The sequence below is a fragment of the Furipterus horrens genome, unplaced genomic scaffold, assembly GCF_987537825.1.
Source record: "Furipterus horrens unplaced genomic scaffold, mFurHor1.1.pri manual_scaffold_7, whole genome shotgun sequence".
Taxonomy (NCBI): Eukaryota; Metazoa; Chordata; class Mammalia; order Chiroptera; family Furipteridae; genus Furipterus; species Furipterus horrens.
Window position 1 is genome coordinate 133,320,149 of NW_028327177.1, and position 25,680 is coordinate 133,345,828.

At 45.9% G+C, this 25,680-nt stretch overlaps 1 protein-coding gene and 1 pseudogene across 1 annotated transcript in view; one reads left to right on the forward strand and one right to left on the reverse strand.

Annotated features, from left to right (window-relative positions):
* Positions 1–2,549: 2,549 nt before the first annotated feature.
* On the reverse strand, positions 2,550–5,249 carry LOC150005254 (keratin, type I cytoskeletal 18 pseudogene; annotated as a pseudogene).
* An 18,660-nt stretch (positions 5,250–23,909) lies between these two features.
* ITGA9 (integrin subunit alpha 9) overlaps positions 23,910–25,680 on the forward strand; it is a 293,781-nt gene continuing 292,010 nt past the window's right edge. Inside the window, exon 1 of the mRNA XM_090284501.1 lies at positions 23,910–24,355. Within this exon, the coding sequence (XP_090140627.1) occupies positions 24,171–24,355 (185 nt within the window). The 5' untranslated portion in view covers positions 23,910–24,170. The remainder of the gene's footprint in view (positions 24,356–25,680) is intronic.

A 25,680-nucleotide genomic window follows, 5' to 3' on the forward strand; every position in this document is an offset into this window, starting at 1 on the left:
GGAGAGGAGCCGTCTGAAGTCGTTTGTTTTTTGGAGCTGTATGCACCCCATTGCTTGCTCACTGGGCCCAGGACAATGAGGTTACAGCCACAGTCTAAACATCTTCAAAGGCAAGGCTATAGACCAGCTCCCAGACTCCCTGGCTTGCTGCTCAGCTCTTACTGGGAACTATTTGTGGGTCCCCCTCTCAAGATGGGAGGTCTGTTCCAGGTCCAACTGAAGGTGCGAATGACGGTAACCAAGCCAGCTGTTGACTGCAGAACGATCCAAAGCGCCGGAGGATATTGTGTGTGCCTTTCACGAGCGTATATACGCTTCCTCCCTTTTCCCATTTGGATTGTGGAATGATGGCTGAGAGGCAGGTGTCACGCCCTGCCTCACCTTCACCCCTTTTCTTCCCCAGCATCTCACAGGGGGCCCTTGGGTGGACTCAGACTCTGCCCCTGAGAGGCTGATCTGAGGTGAATCTCTGGAATGGGGCTTTTGTGTGGGAAGACCACGGATGGTAGGATGTGGAGAAGGGATGGGAGCCGACATGGTCCGTTGATGCTTAGAAGATGGAAGAGGTGCAGCCGTCCGCTTTTCTGCACCCATGGCAGACGTAACTGTCAACACTTGTCTCAGTCATCTCTTGTCACAATCACGCTGCATAACAAACTGCCCAGAACTCAGTGGCTTCGAACAAGCATCTCTTTAGCTCCAGAGCGTCTGTGGGTCAGTGATTCAGGCTGGACCATTCTGGTCTTGGCGAGGCTCCTTCACATGATCTGGGAGTCGGCGGGCGGCTGTTGGCGTGGGCCTCAGCCGGGGAAACTTGGCTCTGCTGCCTGGGTTTCTGTCATCCAGCGGGCCGGCCAGTCATGTTCTCACAGTGCAGGTACAGGTGCCAGAGCGGAAATGGCAGCCTGCAAGCATTCTGCTTATGTCAGAACCTGGGCCAGACTCAGAGCTCAGGGCTGGGAAATTCATGCTATCTCTGGATGGGAGGATTCAGTAAGTCACAATCGAAGGGTATGTGAATTCACTGAGGGAGTGAAGATTTGAGGCTCTTCATGCAAACACTTTACCATAACGCTTCTCAGCACAGCACCTCTACAAACATTACCAATCTGTTGAGTTCACACCTCACATCAAACCTCTTTGCCATCACACTTAGAACTGTATAGCCTTCCAACTGAGTTTTGTGGAGCTCTTTGGTTCCAAGGGGGTGCTCTGCAGGGATGGGGGAGGACAAAAAGGAAGGACTCTGGGCCCTCCTTCCCACCTAGAGCTGTTCCATTTTGATTTTGTTTGAAAAAAGATTCTGCCATCAAAAAGACGTAGCAAGTGTTTTGTCCCTGGACATAGGCAAACCAACAGGCAGAGTCATTCTTAGCGTAGATTTCCTTGGTCCCTGCAGAAGAGCTCTTGCTTGGCAATGTTACAGGCTGTATCTTAGATTTTCCTCAAAGGCTGCTATAAGAAAAAATTCAGGGAATCAATGATTATATGTTATTTATACTTGTTTTATGAGTGTCACCTCTGTAAAAAAAAAAAAATCATCTTTTACAGCCAAGAGCTAGGGAAAATTTTCGTATTTTTTTCTTTATTTTTTGGATAATGAGAACTATTTTATGTAATGCATAACATGTTTCCCTTTTCACTTTGGCCACCTGGAAGCTCAGTGCCAAATTCAGGCCACAGTTTAATAACTTATAACTAGAACAGCCCAAGGAGATTTTGAAGTACTGACTTCAGGGTTTCAATTACAGAGATTCTGTTTCAGTCTGAACTACTGGGCTATCCCTGATGGCTTTATTTCTGTTCTCTTTCTCTATCCTGGACTGGCCCTCTGATTCTAATATAGGTTTCCCCTGGCCCTGACTGTGCTTTCACACAATAAAGTCAATTATTCCTAGGCCCAAATAGGCAATGAGGAGGGGCCTGCTCACGGGGACAGTGAAGGAAGTGGAAGGTCCCCTGGCCAGTCCCTGGGCCCAACCTGGAAAGAAGGCAGGTCCTCAGCAGAGAGGCAGAGGTGCCAGGGCCCTCCAGGTCTATGCGGTTGAGAATCCAGGTGTCTTCCCCAGGGAGCATCCCAGGGGGTTGCCTAATTTGGAGGTGGGGGCTGGGCCTGAGGGTCAGACAGAGCCAAACACCCTGAAGCAGGACTCAGGTTGAGAAAAAGCCACTGCCCACCAAGTTCCCTGCAGCATCCTGACTACCTGACACTGAGACCTGTCACTTTATTGGGCACCTTTGAGTTTTTTTTTTTGGGGGGGGGGGATACCAATTCTCCCAGAGGTTAATTCAGTATTCAGGCTTGATCAACAAATGTTTGGAAGGACATGATCATCGTCAAGAATGATTTTGAATTTAGAATCAAGTATAAATTTCAAAGTGAAATAAACCCTTTGTCCTAATCTTTTGGGGTTATTTATATTTTTAAAGGTAACTTGATATGTTAAATTAACTAATGAATTAGGCTTGGATTCATTTTATTTTATTTTTTGATCTCTGAACTTTTTATTGTGCCCCTGCCCCCCAGGAAGTGCCCCACGTCAGCTGCCTTAATGCCTGAAAGCTTTGGTGTCGTTGACCTCAGACACCACTTTGCCACCTACAATCCTGCAGGTGGTCGTGGGTCTTTGGGTTGGATTACGTGGAGTTGCTGTTGTCCTGGGCGTCGCCAAGATCGAAGTTCTCTCCTTCGTCCAGCAGGTGGCGGTAGGTGGCGATCTCAGCGTCCAGCTTGACTTTGATGTTCAAGAGGATCTTGTACTCCTGGACCTGGCGCTGCCCATCTGCCCAGGTCTGGGCCAGCTTTGCCTGGCATGGCTTCATCTCCACCTCCCTCAGGCCGTTCTCCAAACTGGCCTGCCGGCTGCTCATGGAGTCCAGGTTGATCTCCAAGGACTGGATCATACGTCTCAGCTCCATGAGTGTCGTCTCAGCAACTCCTGTCTCAGCGGTCTGTGAGGTGACCACTGTGGTGCTCTTCTCAATCTGATGGGACCGGTGCTTGTCTAGCACCTCTCAGTTCTTCTGAGCCGGCTCGTCATACTGGGACAGCTGTGTCTGCCATGATCTTGCTGAGGCCCTGAGATTTGGGGTCATCCAACTCCATTGTCAACCCAGAAGCTGGAAATCTGGTTCTGTGGACCATTTACTTCCTCCTCGTGGTTCTTCTTCATGAAGAGCAGCTCCTCCTTGAGAGCCTCGATCTCTGTCCCTAGCTGCAGTCAAGTGACACTGGTGTTGATAATGACCTTTCGGAGCCCACTGATGTCACTCTTCACAGACTGGTGCATGGTCAGCTCCATCTCATACTTGACATCTGAAGTCATCAGCAGCAAGACAGGCATTGTCAATGTGCAGAATGATGTGGGCATTGTTGACAGAATTTTCAAAGATCTGAGCCCTCAGGCCCTTGATGGTCTTGAAATAATGTCCACAGTTTCTGAACTGGGGTCTCTTTTTCTCCATGTGTTCTAGGACATTGCTCTTCAGTCTCCCACTCTCAGCCTCCAGGCTCCTCACCCTGTCCAGGTAGGAGAGGTGGTTGCTCAGGCATTGCCTAGTCTCCTTGCTCTGGATACCCCCTGTGCCCGCCAGACCCCGGTCCATCCCCCCAGTCAGGTCCCCAGACCCTCTGCTGTCCTGGATGCTGGTGGAGTTAAGACATGGAGGGGACTGGGAAGTATTCAAAGTGTTGAAAAGCAAGGACCTACAACCAAGATTACTCTACCCAGCAAGGCTATCATTTAGGGAAGGGCAGATGAAGTGCTTCCCAGACAAGGTAAAGCTAAAGGAGTTCATCATCACCAAGCCATTATTACATAAAATATTAAATTCAGTATACTTTTTAAAAACTAAAATAGTCTTCAAAAGAAACTTGCTATTGAATTTCTCTGAAGATACTAATTAGAATTTTTTTAAAATAACTTTTTTCTTATTTATCCTACAGCTTTGTTTTCTCCGGAACTAGTTGTCCTGTTAGTTTTTTTTTTTTTTTTTTTTTTTGTTATTCATGTTCCCTGGTGTCTGCAAGTCCCTGCGTGACCAGCGAAGGACAAGGTAGGTGCTCTCATGGCTGGCTGCATCTCCCTCTGCATTTGTCTGTATCTGTTTACCCACAGGTTGGCCCCCAAATGGAAGGGTCTCCTCTGCATCCCATGTAAGTGGCAGGGCCTGTTGACAACTTCCTTGAACATCTTTTCCTTTGATATTTTCTCTCCTCTTTTAGAAAACAGTTTTAAAAAAATCCTCATCCAAGGATATGTCTATTGACTTTAAAGAGAGAAGAAGGGAGAGGTGGGGAGAGAGAGATCAGTTGCCTCCAGTATGAACCCCGACCAGGGCTCAAACCTGCAACCTAGGTATGTTCCCTGACCGGGAATCAAACCCCCAACTTGTTCGTATACGGGACAGTGCTCCAACCAACTGAGCCACCTGGCCAGGGTCTCTCCTTCTCTTTATATCCTTACAAGAGTATTTGTCTTCTCTTTCACACGTGCCAACACTGTTAGGTTAGCTTTCAGGGCACCCACAGAGATCACCGCTCTCTTTGAAGAAGGAAGGTGAGAAGGAGAAAAGGAGTTCTTGGAGCATCTTCTAGGTGCAGGGAGGGACTCACGACACACTGGCTCATTTAAGCCCTGTTAGAGGGCCAGGCGCTGTCGTCCCCATTTTAACAATTAGGATTCACTTTCAGCCATATTTTATAGCTGTCTTAAATGTTGACACTAGCGTTTATTGGACAGTGACAAGGTTAGAAGCTTCAATAAGGAAATGCTTAAGGATCAGAAAATATCAGGTGCATTGTGGTCTTGGGACAATATACAAGACCACTTGGGTTCCTTCCTTGGGAGAAATGGAATATGTTAGAGCTGTTTAACCGGAAGTGGGGTGGGGAGAGAGGGGTCTGAGAGAGTGAGGGCACCCCGGAGACCGAAAGGGCTCTCACTCTGAGAGCAGTTGATAAGATGGTCATTGCAATGTGTTTGATCATCAGAAGCTGTAGCTGAAACTTCAGGTGTCAGAAAACTAGGCTGGAGAAGAACTGGCCTGGCTGTCACTTCTGCCAGGCATGGTGCATGCCTTATTTTCTTTAACTTTCTATCAGCTGTAGTTGAGGAAACTGGGTCACCGTGGAGGTCAAGAAGCATGCTAAAGGCCACCTAGTCAATAACCTGGAAGGCAGGATTCGAACCCTGGACTTAGTGACTCCAAACCTACCACAGGGCCCTCTCAAACTCACACTGGATCATCAGCAAGATTCCCAATATCCTCTATCTCTGCTCTGAACTCTTCTTTAAAAAAAAAAAAAAAAAAATCCTCACCCAAGGATATGTTCATTGATTTTAGAGACAGAGGAAGGGGCAGGGTGGGGAAGGGAGAGAGAGAGACATTGATGTGAGAGCGAAACATTGATCTGCTGCCTCCAGTACATGCCCTGACCAGGGATCAAACCCACAGCCTAGGTGTGTGCCCTGACTGGGAATTGAACCTGCAACCTTTTGGTGTATGGGATGATGTTCAACAAACTAAGCCGCCTGGCCAGGGCTGAATGCTTCTTTTGCTTAGTTTAAGTGAAACCCTTATGCTCTTCTGGGGTTGTTTATCTATGTGGCTTGGATGGATGGGTGGGGGCATTTTCTCCCCCGTGCTCCTGGATCACTGGGCCTAAAGATGGAGTCAATGTCCACCGTGTTCCTCATTGTATCTGCCCCTGCCCCTCCCTAACGTCTTTGAACTCTGCAGCTCTTGCCATCTGTACCCGTCCAACATGGAATCTTCATGGCTCCCATTTGCCAACCATCTCCTTCTGTTGGCACAACTTCAGAATTCTTCAAAACTAAAGATTCTAAGCTCTAAGATCTATCAGTTCTTCTACAATTCTTTCATCAACCTCTTCCCTATCATTTATCTCCGTGTCCTTCTCTTTAACCAGCCTAGATTCCATGGCCCAGGGTCATTGCCACATGTTGTCACCTCTCATGCCTGTCTCTCTTCAATAACTCATCTGACAAAACCCGTTCCTTGGCTCCATCCCCTTTCCATTTACCCCCCCCCCCCCCCCCGCCATCTGCACCCTGTCAGCTGGAGGAGGCTGGAGAATCCACTGAACCATGCTCGCCTGCTCATTTGAGATGCATGGCCACCAACTTCATGTGGGCCCTTTGTGCCACATTCCGTTGTCCATCCACCCTCATAGCCCCAACATGACACATCTCTCTACTCAGACGTCCAGTGCCTCTCAGCCCCTCTTTGCTGCTGAGGTCTGTGCTTCCTTATTCACTGAGAAGATACAAGCAATTGGAGACCTGCCTCACTGCCCCTCCATGTCTACAAACCTAGGAAACAGTTTCATCTGACCCATCCACTCTGCCCTGGTTGAACCCTGTCCCCGGCTCAGGGATAAAGCTCTAGAAAGTGTCTTCGCTTCTGCTTAAACAATCTGCCTCTCTCCACTGGCTGACTCCTGTCTGTAGAAACTAGACACATGTCGTGATGGCTCCCAGCTGAGAAATCACACCAAGATGAACATCCAGAAATTACCGCCTTGTCCTCATGTCCCTTTTCAACATCTTGTCCCTTTTTCTACTTTTCTCAATGCAAACCTCCTTGGGAGCTGCCTGTAGTCACTATCTCCAGACTTTTTCAACTTCTTTCTTTTCTTTTGCTCACTTCAGTCAGGGATTGTCCCCACAACTGCACTAAGGTGACTCTTCTCAAGGTCACTACTGTCCTCCAAAGAGTTGGATCCAATGGTTGATTCTCAGTGCTTCTCTTGCTCAAAATGTCAACGGCATGTGACTTAGTTGATTATTCCCTCCTCTTGTTTTCGGGGACATCCCTCTCTTGTTTCTCACCTTAGGGAAACCAGGCCCATTTTTACAAATTCTGTACCACAGTGGGCTAGGGGTCACAGCCCACAACTGAGAGCAGGAAAGGGGAGCAGTGCACCCTGACTGGTGTGGCTTAGTTGGTTTGCGACGTCCTGCAAAGTGAAAGGTCGCCGGTTCAATTCCCAGTCAGAGCACATGCCTGGGTGGCGGATTCGGTCCTGGTCAGGGAGTGTGTGAGAGGCAACCGGTCGATGTTTCTCTCCCTCTCTTTTTCCCTCCCTTCCCCTCTCTCTACAAATAAATAAACAAAATCTTTTTAAAAAGAAAAAAAGAAAGGAAGGAAAGGGAGAGGTGCTTTCATCCAAGGGTAGCACATTTTCTGGTTTTTATAGTCCTTTGTCTGCTGTTCTGGTTTCCAGCAGCGGTGGGTCTGAGGGTTCCTCTGTCCTCTGACCTTGGACTTGACCACTGTGTATGTGAGCTATGTGACCATCCTCTCAGATAGGCTTCATGGAAGCTCTCAGAGGCATGTTTGTACTTAAGGGCCTCCTGAATTCCCCGGTCAGCTGTCAGGGCCAGAGTTGTTGGCAAGGCTTTAGCCATTCATATCTAATCCCGTGCCCTGATTAATGGAGGCGGTTTCGCTTTTATTGTCCCTCTGAGGCAGCCAGTCTCGTCGTGACTGGGCCAGAAGCTGCTCTCAGGTCTGTGGCCATTTATGGGCAGAGCCAGCGCCCGGCTGTGCTCCCTGCAGAACACATTGGGGTTGGAGGTGTGGGTTACCTCCTGCCAGGTGACCTCGGTTAGTCACATTCCAGCCTCCCCTAACTGCCTCCCAAAGCGTCATTTCCCTCATCTTAAAAATTATGTAATAATCCTCTCTTGCCTTCACCAACTTTTCCCTCTCTACTGGGTCATTATCATCACAGACAAACATGCTATGTTTCCTACCTTAAGACATAATGCTCTGGGCTCCCATGCCCCTCCACCTGTTACTCCATTTCTCCTGATATTCCTTGTCAGAGAACTCTTCACAGAGAGATAACTGTGCTCACTATCCCCAAAATGTTTGCTTCCATTCCCCTTTAAAACATCTCTGGTCAGGACCCCTCTCCCCTCGTTGGAAAGTGCTCTGGCCAGGTCAGCTGCTAAGTCCTGCAGTCACTGTAGGTCCCTATCTGAGAAACCCACCCCCGTGGCGTCCAGGGCTGCCACCTGCTTCTCCCATCTCGCCGGCTGATGTGGTTTCGTTTCCCTGATCAGTGACAACTTAGGTCCTGATGTTCAGCCTCCACACCTTTCCTCTTTCCTGAGGATATGTTTTTTATTGATTTTTAGAGAGAGAGAGAGAAATGTGAGAGAAATGTCCATCAGTTGCCTCCCATATGTGTCCTGACCAGGGATCGAACCCTCAACCCAGGCACATGCCCTGGTAAAGAATCAAACCCACAACCTGTGGTGTATGACCAGGGCTTTCCTCTTTTTCTATCTGTGTCCCCTCAGTGACCTCATCCTGTCTCACAGCTTTAAACACCAGCTACATGCCAATGATGCTCATATTTGTATCTGCAGCCAGACCTTTTCCCTGGCCCCCAGACTCACCCAACATCTCCTCTTGGATATGTAATTGGCGTCTTGAACTTGGCATGTCCAGGACTGAATCCTGATCGTCCCCTGAACCCTTTTTCCCCATTATTGCCGCCATGTCCCTTAAAGGCAAGGGCATCTTTCTAGTTCCCTGTCAGCAGTCCTCTCTCTCTCGCACACCACATTTAATCCTCATAGCTCTACCTCCAGTTTTGGGGTTGCATTTTTCCTCTCTGATTTAACTTTATTTTTGCATATGTAAAGCATTTATGTAGGTCAAAGTCAAAGTCAAAGTGATATTAAAAGGTATCCTTAGAGAAGAGTCCCTTCTTCCCTCTACTCTCTATACCACATTTTCTGTGTTTCTTTTGAAAAATGAGCAAATATATGTAGTTCCCTTTTTTTCTTACACAGAAGTTGACATACTACATGCATTGCTTTATATCTTTCTTTTTTTCACTTAGTATATTCTGGAGATCACTAAGTTTACAGAGAGCTTTCTTGTTCTTAATACACCTGCATAAGGGTTTCATGGTATGGCGCTAAGTGAAATAAGCCGGTCAGAGAAAGACGAGTGCCATATGATTTCACTTATGTGTGGAATCAAATGAACAAAATAAACTAACAAACAAAATAGAAATAGACTCATAGATACAGAGAACAGACTGATAGCTATCAGAGGGGATGGGGTTTGGGGACTCGGTGGAAAAGATGAAGGTATTAAGCGACACACACACACACACACACACACACACACACACAACTCATAGCAGTATGGTGATTACCAGAGGGAAAGGTGCGTGGGAGTACATAGAAGAGAGTAAAAGGGGGATAAATCATGATAAAAGGAAACGGCTTGGGGTGGTGAACACACAATACAATATACAGATGATGTATTATAGAACCGTACACCTGAAACATATAATTTTATTAATCAATGTCACCCCAATAAATTCAATAAAAATAAATTTAATTGTATGAATCTAATTTATGCAACTGGACCCCCTAGTGATGAACATTTGTTTGCAGTCCTTTGCTATTAGAATAATGCTGCAATGAATAATTGTGTCTGTGTCGTGATGTACTTTGGAAGGATGTCTTCTGGGTCGGTTCCTGCAACTGTGGGTGAAGGAGAGAACCCGAGAAGCTGCTCAGGGTTTGTGTTCCCGTGCAGCCCCCAGGGAGGGCATATTCTCCAGTGTGCACTTCAGATAGGGCTGAGGAGGACAATGGAGAAAGGAGAATCTCCCAGACCATGGGGCCAAGAGACCAAAAACATTATTTGGGGAGCCCTTTGCAGGGAGCAGAGCTGGAGCTAGTCATGGAACATTCTGTACCTCTAGGCTGGGGAGGCCCTTGCAGTAGCTGCTTAGAATTTCAGAATTGCTAGAGCAGTGTCTGCCCTTCGGAGTTGGCCTCTTGGTGCTGCGAAGTTCGAATACGATTTTCTGCCTGCTGGATCTGTCCGTTTCTGATAGAGGGGCATTGGCATCTCCAGCTGTGACAGTGGATCCACCTATTTCTTTATCTTTGATTTTTTCCTGTAGGGTCTTTGCATTTGTCCTGCTTAGCGTTCTAGTGTTCACGGAACGTTGATGTCTGGGGAATGACTTTGGGGAAATTTTAAGGTATTACCACTTTAAATATTTCTGTTCCTTTCTTCTATTTTCGGCATTCCCATGATGTGTATGTTACACATTTTGTAGTTGTCCCATAGCTTTTGGATATTCTGTTCCATTTTTTTCCAGTCCTGTTTCTGTTCGACTTTTCAGTTTTGAGAGTTTGTACTCAAACTCAGAGAGTCTTTCCTCAGCCATGTTCAGTCTACGGAATGAGCCCAATTAAAGGAATTCTTCATTTCTATTATAGTATTTCTGATCTCTAGCATTTTGTTTCCTCCGAATTTCTAGTTCTGCTTACATTACTCATCTGTAATTGTGTAGTTTTCCATCAGAGCCCTTAGCGTATTCGATTATAGTTATTTTAAAGCCCCGGTTTGATCATTCCAACATCCCTGCCATATCTGAGCCTGATTCTGATGCTTACCACATGTCTTCAAATTGTGTATTTTGCCTTTTAGGATGCCTTGTGATTTTTGTTGGAAGCTGGACATTATGTGTTGCATGGTGGGTTCTGACAACTTGTCCTTTTAGTTCATAGCTCTGTTGATCAAGAGGAACCCTAACAAACCTGATGCAGAGACAAATCATCCTGATGGACTTAGGGTCTGATACAATGATTGACTTTTTTCCCCTTGGGGAGGGGGTGAGTATATTTTGTCTGAATATTTGGTGATCAGAAAGGAGGGAGAACCGTGGTGTCATTGGGTCTGTTCTCGATGACTTTCAGCTCTCTATCACCCAGACACTGGGTGATTGTATTTCTTCATCTTCTGCAGTTTGTGGAGCCATGTGACTCATGCTGGATATGAGCCACGAGTCAAACTAAAGAGTTCAGGGTGGAACTTCTACCTGATGGTGGGGACCTTCCAGAACTCTTTTGTGACAACCGGCAACATTTATTCTGCTGGCTGCTAAATGAAGACATGTGGCACAAAGTCCCCTGCTGACCTGCAAGGGACATGCAGTTTCAGCAGGAAATGAACTTCTACGCCCCTATGACTTAGGGGTTACTTGTTAACTGAGCCTAACGCAGCTTGACCTGACTGATATACCTTCTTAAGATCTTGACTCACATGTCACTTTTCCCTCAAGGCCTCCCTGGACCCCCTGTATAAAATAACACACCCACCTGGATACAGCCCCTTCTTCACTTTCTGTTTTTCCATGACGTCTCTCTCCATCTAACGTTATAGGGTTTGCTCATTTATTTTGCTTGTTATCCGTCTCCCTTTGCCATCAGACTATAAACCCAAGAAGCCAGGGATGGTTCTACTGAAAGCAGATCCTGAGAAAGGGGCTTTGGAGCCATTTGTTCATTTGAGAGGCAACCCCGAGGAGCACGAGAGAGAGTTAGGGGCAAGAGAGGGGGGAATGGAGGAAAACCAATCAAAGATGCGTCAACAGCCCCTGACCACCGTGGGCAGCTGTGGCTCAGCCCTTCAGAGATCCTTTGAGAAGTCCTGTCCAACCAGGCTCAGAAATTTCTTATCTAGAGATAGACAAACTGGAGTTTGTCCTTTTTGGCCCCAACTCCTGGCCCTTACTGGCTGCACGTTGCCCTGAGGACATTAAACATCCAACATCCAGAGCCTGCGGACACACCCAGGCAGCCTGTGTGCAGGCTGAGCAAGCGTCTGCGGTGCCAGAAGAAGTCTTCAGGTGGAGAGGTGGAGAGTTACACCCCTCCTCCGGGCACACACTGCCCGCCGCCACGGCAGGTGGGTCAGCGCGCCGTGCCCTGGGGCCGTCCACAGCACTGGCCATAGAGATGATTATTTTTTATTTCTTAATAGAAATACAGGTAATAAATACTCAGGGAGTGGTAACCAATATTGTTATTATGATATATTTACTTTTATAGAGTTACGTGCACTTTTTATTCTGTACCCTAACACTGACATGTTTCTGTTTATCTTTTTGGTTATTATTCAACTTCTGTCCCCGAAGAGGAGAGGCTGAGGGAGGGGGCTGACCAGCCCAGGCTCCTGACCACCGGCTCGAGCTCTGTGAACGACACAGAGCCCACGTGACACAGTTCTAATTCCACTTACATCTCCTTTTCACTCTTTGATGATATTTGTCTGCATCCAGCTTACATATAAATGTTTTCAGTAAAGTGCTCCAAACGCCTCTTTCAGAAATCCGAATCCATGTGAAAACAATGGCGACAAGAAAAAGGTGTAAACTTTCCAGAACAGGCACTGATTTTGAAAATGTGATAAAGAGGTTATTGTGTGTCCGAACTTTTCACACAAGAATTGGAGGAGAGTTAACACCAGGAATAATAAACAGAGGAAGAGCAGCTAATGCAGAACAGATGCGCCTTCAGGGGAGTGCTAAGCATTTTAACGTCTTTTCCCCTGGACTGTTGGGCTCGAGATGACTGACTGATAGTTTCTTCAGGCAAAAATAAAGTTGCTACAAATGGGGGAGACAGTAAATATGGCTGGTTTGATTTCTGGGGTGGTGAGCAGACTATAAAGATTTTAAGAACCTACCACGTGGCAGGCATTCATTGCTCTAATCCTGACCACAGCTCCATTGTACAGATGAGAAAACTGAGGCTGCAAAAGTGTAAACCACGTACTGAAGGGCACGCAGCCAGCCTGACAGTGGATCAGTCCTGAGTCTGTCTCATTGCATAGGCCATGGTTCTGCAAACGGGGGCAACAGGTGAGCAAGGGGGGAAAACTCATGGTTAAATCAATTGGAGAAAGGTTGATATATATTAACGTAATAACGACTTTATTAAAGTATCATTGGTGTACAATCAACTATATATATTTAAACCATGCAACTTGATAAGTTTCAATATATGTCTATACCTGTGAAACCATCACCATAATTAGGATAGTGCACATACCCATTACTCCCCCAAATTTTCTCCTGCCCCTTTGTAATTCCTCTCCCCGCCCCACGCCTTTCACCCTTGATCTCAGACAACCATTGACACTATGTCTGACTCTCACTCTAGAAATGAGACAAGATGTGTTTTTGATCCATAATAATGTTGGAAAACTGGAAGGGGTTCCCTTATGCTGTCTGTCACTACAGATTAGTTGCATTTGCAAGAGTTTTATATAAATGGAATCATATGTACTCTCCTTTCCTTGTGTTCTTTTACTCAGTGTAATAACTGAGATTTATTCATGATAGTGCAGGTGTGTGCTTACTGAGTATTATTTCCTTGCAGGAATATGCTACAATTTATTCATCTATTCATCTGTAGATGGATATTTGTGGTGTTTCTGGTTTGGGGGCTATTACAAATAAAGTTGCTATGACCATTCATCATCAAGGTTTTGCATGACACAAGCTTTATTTTCTCTTGGATCAATACCTGAGAGTGGAATGGCTAGATCATATGGTAGGTATATGTTTAACTTTTTAAGAAACCATTCAACTGTTTTCTAAAGTGGTTGCACCATTTTATATTCCCACCAGCAGAGTGTGTGAGCATTCCAGGTCCTCCTCCCCAGCATGTGGAACCCCCAAGCTTTTCAATTTTTGTTGTCTTAACAGGTATATAGTGGTATCAGGTTTTCTTAGGGTTTTAACTTGTGTTTCCCTCGCAACTAATAATATCCAGTATGGTTTCATGTGCTTGTTTACCATCTATATATTTTCTTTAGTTAAGTGTTTGTTCAAATGTTTGGCATATTTTTCATTGAGATGTTTCTTATCATTGAGTTCTGAGAGCTCTTTATATGTAATATATTGGATATGTCTCTTAATAGATATCTACTAGGCTTGTATTTTTATTCTCCTAATGATGTCTTTTGAGGATAGAAGTTTTTAATTTTGTCAAAGTCAATTTATATTCCACATCTCTTAAATTTTATTTTATATTTTAAAAATCTCAGCTACATTCTGGAAGATTCTTTTGACTTGATTTTAACAACTCACAAATGTGCTCTTTTGGTAACTTCTACTATTCAGCCTATGAGGTGAAATTTTTTCAATTATCAAAATTTTTAAGTAAAAATAATTTATAACATTTGCAGCATGAGAATCTTGCATTTCCCTGAGAACATTAATTATTCAGTTCAGCTCAGTCTAGGAGCTCTATTTCCTTGAATGTAGGTTCTACACTTGGTAAAAGGGTGGTGTCTTTCTTTCTTTTTTATCCTCACCTGAGGATATGTTTATTGATTTGAAAGAGTGAGATAGAGAAACATTGATGTGAGAGAGAAACTTCGATTGGTTCCCTCCCATACATGCCCCAAGAGGGGACTGAACCCACAATCTAGGTAGGTGCCTTGACCAGGATCGAACCCACAACCTTTTGGAACACGAGATGATGCTCCAACCAGCTGAGCCACACTGGCCATGGCTGTATGTCTGTATTTTGAGTAAGGAAGTAATTAGGGTTCAGTGAGGTCATAAGAGTGGGGCTCTCTGATCTGCTACAATTAGTGACCTTATAAGAAGAGCCACCTGTGAGTGGGTGGGCTCTCCATGCGGGCACACTAGGAAGAGGCTACCTGTGCACACAGCAAGAAGGTGGCTGTCTGCCTCCCAAGGCGGGGGCCTCTCGCCAGACACCAACCCTGATGGCACCTTGATCTTGGACTTCCAATCTGCAGAACTGTGAGGAAATTCACTTCTGTTACTTACGCCTGCCTGCGTTCTTGTCATGGCGGCCCTAGCAAGCTAATACAGGTGACAACCTGACATGGTGATTATAAGCACCAGAGCCCTCATCCGTCACCCATTTCAACATGTCTATGTTTCAGCAAGTGGCATGCTAGTTTTAGTATTTGAATTGAGGTGAGAAGTGGTTTTAAAATGTGGTATTATGATGTATAGATCTATTCTAACATCAATGGTTATTACTTAAAGCCGTTTTACTCAAGTTGGATCCTGAGGAAAAAACTTTTTTTTTTTTTGGAGCATGAAAGCAAGTTGGAAATACTGCACCCAGTAATAGTAGTTGGACATACGGTTTATGAAATACTCAAGTGGGAAAGTATTTGCTTAAATCTCTGCCTGCTATTATAGTTGAAGGTTTGGTGATAGTATTTGCCCTTCCCCTGAACTTTCTGGATTTTGAAACCATGTGGAAATGTAGTTTGTATTATGTAAAAAATAAGGTCAGGTAACTTTTGAAGAACTGACAACAAGAAGTGCACTTTGCTAAGTATCTCCCATTTCGAGAGTGATTATCTGGTATGTGAATGCTCTTGGCCCTTTTTCTTCTTCTCTTCTTCCTTTGGAAATAATGTGAGTTGTTGTCTGGCTTTGGACCACTTTCTTCCACATGTTGGCTGGTCTCCTTCTTACCTCTGCTGGCAAAGCCCCTTCACAGGAAGTGGGTGTCAGCCCCTCAACAGAAGACAGGGCTGCAGGCAGGGACTTGCCAACAGATGGATGACTGCCTTTGGCTCCACTTTCTTCCCCTGTTGCATGAAGGTCAAGTTTCTGTTTCATTTGTGGGGGCAGGGGGAGCAGACGGCTTTGTGTGCACTTCTTTTTTTAAAAATCCTCACCTGAGGATATACTTATTAATTTTAGAGAAAGAGGAAGAGAGGAGAGAGAGAAAGAAAGGGAGGGAGGGAAAGAGAGAGAGATCGATCAGTTGCCTCCCCACAAGCACCCCGATGGGGATCAAATCTGCAACCTAGGTACATGCCCTGACCAGGAATTGAACCTGCAGTCTTTTGATGCATGGGATGATGCTCCAACCCAGGGGTGTGTGCTGTTCTTGATCCACATCCCTGTTTCTAATTGGCTTTCACTCTGATGAGTGCTTTGGCCTTATGGATGTAGGATCTTCAACATCCTCTGCTGGTTCTCTGTAGACAATTCAGAGTGTACAAAAGGATGGATGGATGGATGGATAGGTAGCTCTATTGGGAAGAAGAGCCCATAATCTCAACTATAACTGTTATTAATATTTGCAGTAAACTTCCTCTTTTTATGCGCTTGTGTACACTTAGATGCGTGAAAATGTGCATATTTCAGATCATCCTGGGCATGTTGTTAAGGAAGTGGAGTGTTTCCCCTTCATATACTGCAGGTATCTTTCCTTGTCAGTACATAAAGTTGTACACTATCCTTTTTAACAGGCTTGTGTGGTTGTGCACTGTTAAGAACCAAGTTGTTGAGTTCTTTGGGGCTACTTCCAAGAAGATCTAATTGTTAACATGAGATGCCATGTGCCTCAAAAGCTAGAGAGGCTTTGTTGGGGGACTGGAACTACAAGGAGGTCATGTTTTGGGGGTGTGCAGTATCTGTGAAGATAGTCTATCTTCTTCTCTTACTGCTCCGTGGGGGAGGATTGAGGGGGTTTTTCTCCCTTGAATCTATGGAAGGAACTCTCAATATAATTAGTCATAAATTTTCTAGGTGACTATAAGAAGGGGAAGCTGGTACATTGTCCCTTGATCATGTTAAGTTACCAGCTCAGAGGTGAAGGCGATGGTAGGGAAAGAGTAGGAGTGAACTGGAAATGGGGTTTGGCCATTGCAGAAGGGCAGTAATTGTCCCTTTGAGGTTCCAGTCCCTGAGAATTATGGGTATCTCTACCATATTGCCTGACCCAGGCTGGAGTGGCAGAGGGTAGATGGAATGTGGGTTGGGGGCTCATGGGAGACCATCGTTCCATGGGGGTTGCTTACATCAGAGTGAGGCCACCAGCTTGGTGACAACAGAGGGATGTGGCCAAGCCTTACAAGGAATTACCAGTGCCTTTGGGCCTGCTGGGGACCGAGTCCTGCAGCAGCAACATCTCCTGGGGCCTCCATGCATCTTTCTAATCTGCAACGAGTCTGCAGACAAGCTATATGTGTGGTGGTGACCAATGGAAAGTGGGCAGCCAAAACCAGTCACTCGTGGCTCACTCCTCTTTACCCCAACACTAGAGGGGTAGGCACAGAGAAGGGGATGTGTGTGAGAGAGAAGCTGCCCCCAACACACACACACACACACACACACACACACACCTTCCAACTCCTTACTTAGAGTCACTGAGCTGGGGATAAGATGAAAGTTTTGAAACAAATGCGTTTGAAGTTTTGAATGAACAAGACAAAGTGTTACTGACCAAATGAGACTACTGGGTAACTGACTGCCTGAAGAGTTATAGAATTGTATCAGGATATTAATTAAGAGAGGCTGCTCCTCAGTAGACTATGATGGTAGCAATTCCTAGAAAAAAGAAAGCCATTTCATGTGTGGGTACATGCTGAGATCGCAGACCCTATTCCCTTTTTATGATGGCTGCATAGGTTTATGCTCCATGGCTGCCCAGAAAGTATAAGCCAGTATCTTTCCTACAGACATTTAGTCATTTAGTAATTTCCAATTTTTCTCTATTACAAAACTGCCATGAAAATCATTGTGCAAACATTTAAACATATCATATCCCACGATTTTCTTATGATAAATCCCTCAGAGGTGACAGGTGGGGAAGACAGGGCTTTAAATAGAATTGGATCTTTAACACTTTGAGATTTAGGTTGTGATGCAGAGAAGAGGTGAAGAGGGGAAGAGGAAGTATATGAACTTAGAGTTCACTCTAAGTATCTAATTCTAGTTGACTATCAACCAGTAAAGGTAGTTAAAAATATTTTAGAAATAAAACATTACTAACTTTACGTATAATTTAAATGCAATTTTCCAGCTATGCATCTGTAAAGAGGTATTTCTATATTCAATAATGGGCATAATATATGATGCACAATCTATTTTGATAAAATAATTTACTCAAATAGAGGTTTTCTGGTTGAATTCAATCAACTGGACAAACTGTTAACTATTAAGAAAATAAGTAAGAATATATTGATTGAAGTAGATTAAGAAAGAACTCTCAGGATTGCAAACTGGTGCAGCCAGTATGGAAAATGATATGGAGGTTCCTCAAAAAATTAGAAATAGAACTATCATATGACCCAGCAATCCACTTCTGGATATTTATCCAAAGAAATCCAAAACAGTAGTTGGGAAAATATATGCACCCCAATGTTCATTACAACATTATATACAATAGCCAAGATATGGAAACAACCTAAGTGTCCTTCAATAGATGATAGATAAAGAAGATGTGGTCCATAGATTTAATGGAATATTACTGGGCCATAAAAACAATGAAATCTTACCATTTGCAACAACATGGATGGACCTAGGGGGTGTTATGTTGAATGAAATAAGTCAGACAGAGAAAAATACCATATGAGTTCACTTATATGTCGAATCTAAAGAGCAAAATAAACAAATAAACAAAATAGAAGCAGATTCATAGATAAGAGAACAGACTGATGGTTGCCAGGTGGGAAAGGCGTTGGGGGATGGGTGAAGAGGTGAAGGGATAAAGAAGTACAATGGTCAATTACAAAATAGCCATGGGGATGTAAAGAATAGCATAGGGGACATAGTCAATTATAATCTAATAACTATGTATGGGGTCAGGTGGGTACTAATAGGGTCAGGTGAGTACTAGACTTATGGGAGGATCACTTTGTAAGTTACATAAATATCTAACCCCTATGTTGTATATCTGAAACAAATATACTATTGAATGTCAACTATAAGTGAAAGCAATTTAAAAAAGAGCCCTCAGAAGCATTCTCATACACTGCTATTGGGTCTATAAATGGATTCGACTTCTTTGCAGGGCAATTTAGTGATATCCATAACAATTAAAATGTGCATTTCCCCTTAACTAAGGAATTCCAATTTTAGAAATTTATGTTGTAAAAATACTTGCCCATGATCACAAGATATAGGTACCAGAATGGAATGTTCTCAACAACATTACTTCTAACAATCAACAATGTCTCCCAACTGGGAGTGGGGGGAGGTCGTTTAAGTCAGATCTCGGCCATCCATATGATGGAAACTCACAAGCCATTAGAAACATGAATCATATCAATATGGAGCATTTCTAACACATTGCTAGGCTTTAGGAAAAGGGACAATATGTGAAGTATGCTAATATGCGTATAAAGAGGCCTTCTACTTGAATATGTGCAAAATATTTCTAGAAGCATGCCGAGGAACAGCTGCAGTGGTTGTCTTGAGGAATACTGGGATTGGAGAAAAGGAGGGAAGGGGAGAGTTGTTTTTTGCTATTTCCACGGCTTGAAAAAATTTAAACTAGGGAATAAATCAAATACACGTAAGAAAATAAATAAATAATCGAATGCACAGATAAAGGACTTTATAGTCCCACTCTTGGTCTGCCTGTAAATGTCCTGCAATAGCTGATCCCTGGGCAATGAGGAGTGAGGATGCTTGGTAAGACCTTTCATTCCAAAGCCTCTTGACTAGATGTCAAAGGGCTATTTTGATATCAGACTGAACTTCCAGCACCCCACTCTTACCCTGGCTCCTCTTTAAGGATCCGTAATAACATCAAACCTCCTAGTAGAATAAAAGGTGCCCAACATGATCAGGTTATTTGGTGACTTAAAAACTAGTGAGATTTTCTTTTTGGCAATATGGTAAAATAAAGTGCCTGGCTACCTGGGAATCTTCCTGGTACAAAACACCTAAGATTGTTGAATAAAATATAAAAATGAATACTGGATTGTTACGCTGGCAAGAAATAAAGTAAATGTTCAGAGGCCAGAAAAAATGAAAAGGAAAACTAATCCGGAAGGAAAAGTGAGTGCTGACTCAGCATTCATCTTGGGCATGTCTGGATTTAAGTGGCTGTGACACATGCAGGAGACCACAGACAAAGCCTGGGTGGGACCCAAGCCCGAGTGCGGTCAGATTGGAGAGGTCAAGTAAAGCTGAACCTCTTTAGCGGGTGAACTAGGATAACACCTGCCCCACAGAGAGACATTGTAAGAAGCCTTTCTTGTCTTGGTTTCCTTGGCCGTTGGTGGAATAAAAAAAGATTAAAAGGAAAAACTATCCCCTGAGAATACTGAACCATAAGTCTGCGCTATGCTACATGTGAGCAGAAAAATAGCCTCACCAGAAATGTAAGTAAAGTAGTGGTGGAACAGCAGTGCCCCCAGGAATCGGCAGCAGTAAACACAAATCATTTGTCGAGAAACATATTCTACACAAAGATAAATTTCCAGGAAACATGAACTCACAGCCAAAAATTACATAACACACAGGAAACAAGCCACCGTTGAGAGAGAGTAAGCAGAGGGCATGAACTGCAGGAGTGAATGTACAAACTGTAGGCATTAGAATTACCAGAGACAGAATATAAAATAAACAAGCTTAATTTATTTAAGGAAATGAAGGAAGATGTTGAAAATATTAAGGAGTAAGACCCTACGGAAATGGACAAGGCAGTTTTTAAAAGAAGAACCACGTAGAAATTTTTAGATTAAAAAAATGAAGATTACAAATTCAAAGATTTGGTAAAACGAGAGATTACACACAACTGAAGAGAGAATTAGTCAACTGGAAAATAAAGCTGAGGAAATTTCTCAGAATGTAAAGAATGAATGAGAAATAGTTAATATTTACAGAATATTTTCTATGTGCCACATATGGCACTGTACTATATATATATATATATAGAACATTTATGAGAATGTTGTTATTAATATCTATATTTTGCCTAACTTCACCACACCTTATTTTCCTCACATAGAAAGTAAGGATGGGAGTGGGAAGGGAGATGCACAATTCTAAAGCAGAAAAAGTTTTAAAACCTGAGTTTTTCTGAAAAATAATTTGGTGGCAAAACCTTACTCAAACTGATATACTTCTGTTGTGTTGTATTAATTTCGTGTTGCTCTGGTAACAAATTACCACAAAACCAGTGGCTTAACACGACACACATTTATTATCTTACAGTTTTGGTGGTCAGGAGCGTAAAATGGGTCAGCGAGGCTGAGTTGCCTGTTGAGCCTCTGAATTCCTTCTGGAGAATCCATTTCCTTACCGCTGCTGCCAGGCTGTAGAGGCCGCCTGCTTCCATGACTGGTGGTCACATCATTCTGCCCACGCTGCCGCTGTCACATCTTCTTGGACTCTGACTCTCTTGTCTCTTGTAAGGACACTTGTGATTACATTGGATTCATGTGGGTATTTCAGGATCATCTTTCCCTCAAGATCCTGAACTTAATCACATCTGCAAAGTACGCCCTCCTTTCGTTTTTTTTTGAAAAAGATTTTATTTACTTATTTTTAGAGAGAGGGGAATGGAGGGAGAAAGGGGGAGAGAAACATTGATCAGTTGCCTCGCACATTCTCTCCAGCCGGGGACTGAACCTGCAACCCAGGCATGTGCCCTGACCTGGAATCGAATCTGCAACCTTTTGCTTTGCAGGATGATGCCCGTCCAGCTGAGCCACACGGGTCAAGGTACAAAATCCCTTTTGTGAAGTAAGATATTCACAAGTGCCAGGGACTAGGATATGGACATCTTTGGGGACAGGTCTTATTCTGCTGCTCACAGGTATGAATATTCACACATTTCGCTGCCGAATTCTATGTCTGTTTTATGCACTGGGTGTATAAGGTATGATGATGATGTTATATTATTTTTCAAATTCTGGAACAAATTTGAATTCAGCAACCTATCTGGCCCCAAGAGTTTTGGACAAGGATTGTGGATCTGTAATACAGACTCGAACTGAGATCAAGTCTTAGCTTTCTAACTGGGTCATTGTGTGGTTTAAATGACGCCCAGCGATTTGTAAAACGCCCGGTGCAGCGTCACACACATCAGGCATGCTCTGTTGTGCGGCTGGTGGCTGGTCGGCTTACGGCAGCGTCGGCCCTGCTCACTGTCTATTCTCCCAACAGCTCTCTCTGTAGACCAGGCACCCTAGTCACTGCTCAGGTCAAGACCTACACTCAGTGCCCTGCTGAGGTACATTCAGGCAGAGCCCAGAAAGGGGAGCCTTCAGGTGGAGGAGCCAAGGGAGATGTTTGAGAGCAATGTTAGGGGAACTCCATCAAGGAGGAATTGGCATTTTCTGTTGGAGACCAGGGGGTGGACCCTCCAGGAAAAAATATCTCAGGCAAACGTGTGGCTCCAGACTGGGCCTGAAAATGCTGACCGTACTGGATTCTTAACTAGAAGAATTATGTGTATTTTCTGTCATAATCTGGGGTTTTGGAAATGAAAGATTATATTTTAAACATAAGGATTTCTGAGACAACCTAAGAACCTTAGAAATGTACCTAGTTTTGACCTGGTAGGTAAGCATTTAGGAAATAATGAGGGGAAGACAAAAATTTGTGAGTTTATAAGAAAAAAATTGGTTGAGAAAGAAAGAGGAAAAATAGACTAATTAGTCTTAAAGGCTTTTTCAAGGCTTATGAAAAATCAACATTGTTTCTGCTGGACATTGAATCACTTAATATTCTTCCGTGCAGTGGAGTGGGGAGGGAATGAAGGCAAACATATTTTATTCTCTCTTTTGCATCGTTATGACAAGGATGCTCTCAACCATCATCTTTACTCGGGGAAGGAAGTCAGGTTTGCCAAAGGGAAACTGATGGCAGATTCTAGAAAAGGCAAAATTGATAGGTGAGCTGATATTGCATGTTGTTCAATCTGCAACCACCAGGGTTGACAAAAACCTTCAGGTTAGTTCTTGAAGTGAGAATAAAGGGAAAAAGAGCAGTGGGTTGTCATTTCAGTTAGAAAACTGGACAAGAGGTTCATTTTTTCAAAAAGCACACCTCCAGGAAGCAAATCGGCATCCCATACAGCCATGTTGAAATCACTATGTTCCTTGAGCTGGTCATTCTGGAGACGCACACTTCAGGTCAAGTCTCTGCAGGAAAGCTTATCCTGGCAACTGGGAAACTGAGCTCACGCTTGTTGTCAGATTATTTGAATGACTAACAAATGCTTAGTTTTACAGTTAGAAAATGCTGTCCCAAGAAGCCCATCAATAGGTTTACTAGTTTATTAGCATCCCTGTTTCCTTGACTTCCCAAGACCTGGGCGTTAAATCGTTTTCATGTGAGGTCAAATGCTGTGTTTTTCCTACCACATCATGGTGTGACATGTGCAGGAACGCAGTGCAGAACTCTGAATCTCCCCAGGAGGACAGTGCTTCCCAAACCCTGCAACTCAATAAGTAAGTCTCCTGAGAGTTGTTTGACACAGATTCCTGGGCCTCACCCTTACAGATTCTGACCCGGAGTGGTGCTTGTAAATCTATATTTTTCAATGACAGCTTGAGGACTGATCTACAGCCAGGTTTGGGAGCTTCTGTTTGGTGAAACCAAAGACGAGAGCTACATTTTCCACCTGATATCACTTCTAGGGTTTAGTTTATGGAGACTGAAAGTAGTGTGTTTTAGATCAGGGGGTCCTGACCCTTTTTCAACTACCTTACCTTTTAAGAGCTTGTTGAAATCTAATATCCGCCGCCCCCCACTTCGGGGCCCCAACCCCCACAGCTTCTGGTTCAGGAGGTCTGGAGCGGGTTCCGCTGATCTGCATTTCTAGCAAGTTCCCAGGTGATGCTGCCCCTAGCGCGGCACCACAGGTAGGGATCAGTGGTGTAGGAGACCAGGTGAGTATAACGCGCGGTGTGGAGGTACTCTGCTCACTCCCACGTGGCTACTGTCGTTATTACCAACAACAGCTGCCGTTCATTGAGTACTTGCGTCTTACGGGCCGTCCCACAGCTGGGGAAAGGGACAGGAGATGGGCAAAGCTCAGTCCTTCCCCTGGCTTCCTTTGCCCTTGGTGTGAGAGTGAGAGGGAACGAGAGACACCGACACAGACCCAGGAGGGCGGGGTTAGGGTCGCCTCCCGACCCGAGCGCCCTAGGCGCGGTGGGGAGGTAGGGCAGCCAGAGGCTCCTGGCGAGTGTCCAGGCGATCTCCGGCCGGGAGGTGCGTAGGGGGATCGCGGCCCGCAGGGGGCGCTCCCGCGCCGTCCCGCTGCCCCGGCCGCCCACCTCGCGGGCGCGCCTCTCCGCAGTCCAGAGCCGCCCGGCCCCGGACCCGCTCGCTGCGAGCGCTCATACTTCTCGGCCGGCCGGACTGAGGACGCCGCCCGCTCCGGGCCGCCTCAGTGCTCGCCTCCCGCGCCCGCTGGGCCTACAGCCCCCGGCCCGGCGCCGCATCCCGCTTGCGTCCAGCTCCCACTCCCGGGATCCTCCCGGCCGTCGGCGGACCCCGCCGCCCCGCCGCCGGCGCGCTCAGCGCCCTGCTCGCGGGGCACAGGGAGGGCGGTGGCCGGCTGGGGATGGGCTGCCCGGCGACGCAGAGGGGCGCCGGGGGGCTCCGCGCGCTGCTCCTGGCGCTGGTGGCCGCGGGAACCCCCACGGGCGCCTACAACCTGGACCCGCAGCGCCCCGTGCGCTTCCAGGGTCCCACCGGTTCCTTCTTCGGCTACGCGGTGCTGGAGCATTTCCACGACAACACGCGCTGGTGAGTGTCCTCGCGGCTCCCCGACCCCCGCCCGGCCGCCTCCGCGATCTCAGCTCCCCGTCCGGCCGCCGCCTTTCCGGCCTCTTCCACGCCGCCGTCCCGAGGGTGCGATTTAAATGTCTCCGCTGCGCGCAGCGCGGCCGCGGAGGAAAGGCGGGGAGGGAGGGAGGGCGCCGGTCCTGGGTCCTCCAGAGGTCCCGAGTGGCGCCCGGAGTCGGAGGAGGCCGGGCCGGGCGCTTCCCCGGGGTCCCAGTCCGGAGTGTGCGGGAAGAACCGCCCTCGGCCTCCCAGCCAAGCTCAGCTTAACTCTCAGTCGCGTAGTAACTTGGCTCCCCGGCCCGCCACTGGCCCCGCTTGTGTCCCGAATGCCGCACGGCGGGGAGATAGGACAGAGATGCAGACTCAGTTTCGGGGAGCTCTTGATGACACCCCACCTACCTCTCCCTGGCTTCAAGCCTGTCCCGCGCCACTGCGCACAGGAGGCAGAGTAACCCCGGGATGTGAGGAGAATAGGCTGTGTGTGCCGCATTGGTGGGGGGTTGTGGGGTGTAGGGGTCCCCGAGGCCTGAGTGTCTGGTACCCCAGGGGCATATATGAGCCCAGAGGCCCCCCTCCTCCCCTACAAGGTCTTCTGTAGAAGTGAGCTGAGAGAGTCCAGTATGCAGGAAAGTAGGATGGTCCAGAAGCCTAAGTGACAAGGATGGGGGCGTTGGTGGGTGATTTATCTCATAGCCTGGTCCTCATTTCATATGGGTCATCTGACCTGAACACAGCACCAGAAATCTTAGAGGGAGGTGGTTTTGTGGAGGTCAAGGAGTCCAGTTTCCCCCTGTAAGAGTCCCAAGGGATGGGGACTCTTCCCTGGTTAAGCACCATCAGGCAGAAGAGAAGCACGGAGAAGAGGTTGGTCTGTCCTGGACCGTTTTCCATGCACAAGAGGGAATGAAACGGCCACACCGTCACCTCTTCATCAGAGTTAAAGCCATGGATAGTTCCCCTATTCAAGGTCATGCACCCCGGCGGGGGGGGGGGGGGCAGGGGACTCTTTATTGTGTAGTCACCCATGTGAGCATCCTTAGGGGTTGCAGGCTGGGAGGGTAAGGTCATTGATGTCTGTTCTCTCAGCGTGTGATTCTGCCGGAGAGTCACTGCTCTGAATTGGACAGAGTCTGACGGAAAAGGGTGAATGTGTAGATCAAGTGCTTACAAATTCCTGGAAAAGTGGGGACTCCGTGACCAGCCAGCCCATTAACAATCGTGCTGTTTAGAGAGCTGCTTCCAAGAAAACCTTGTGTGTCTCCTCTCTGGTGTCACATCTCCCTCCC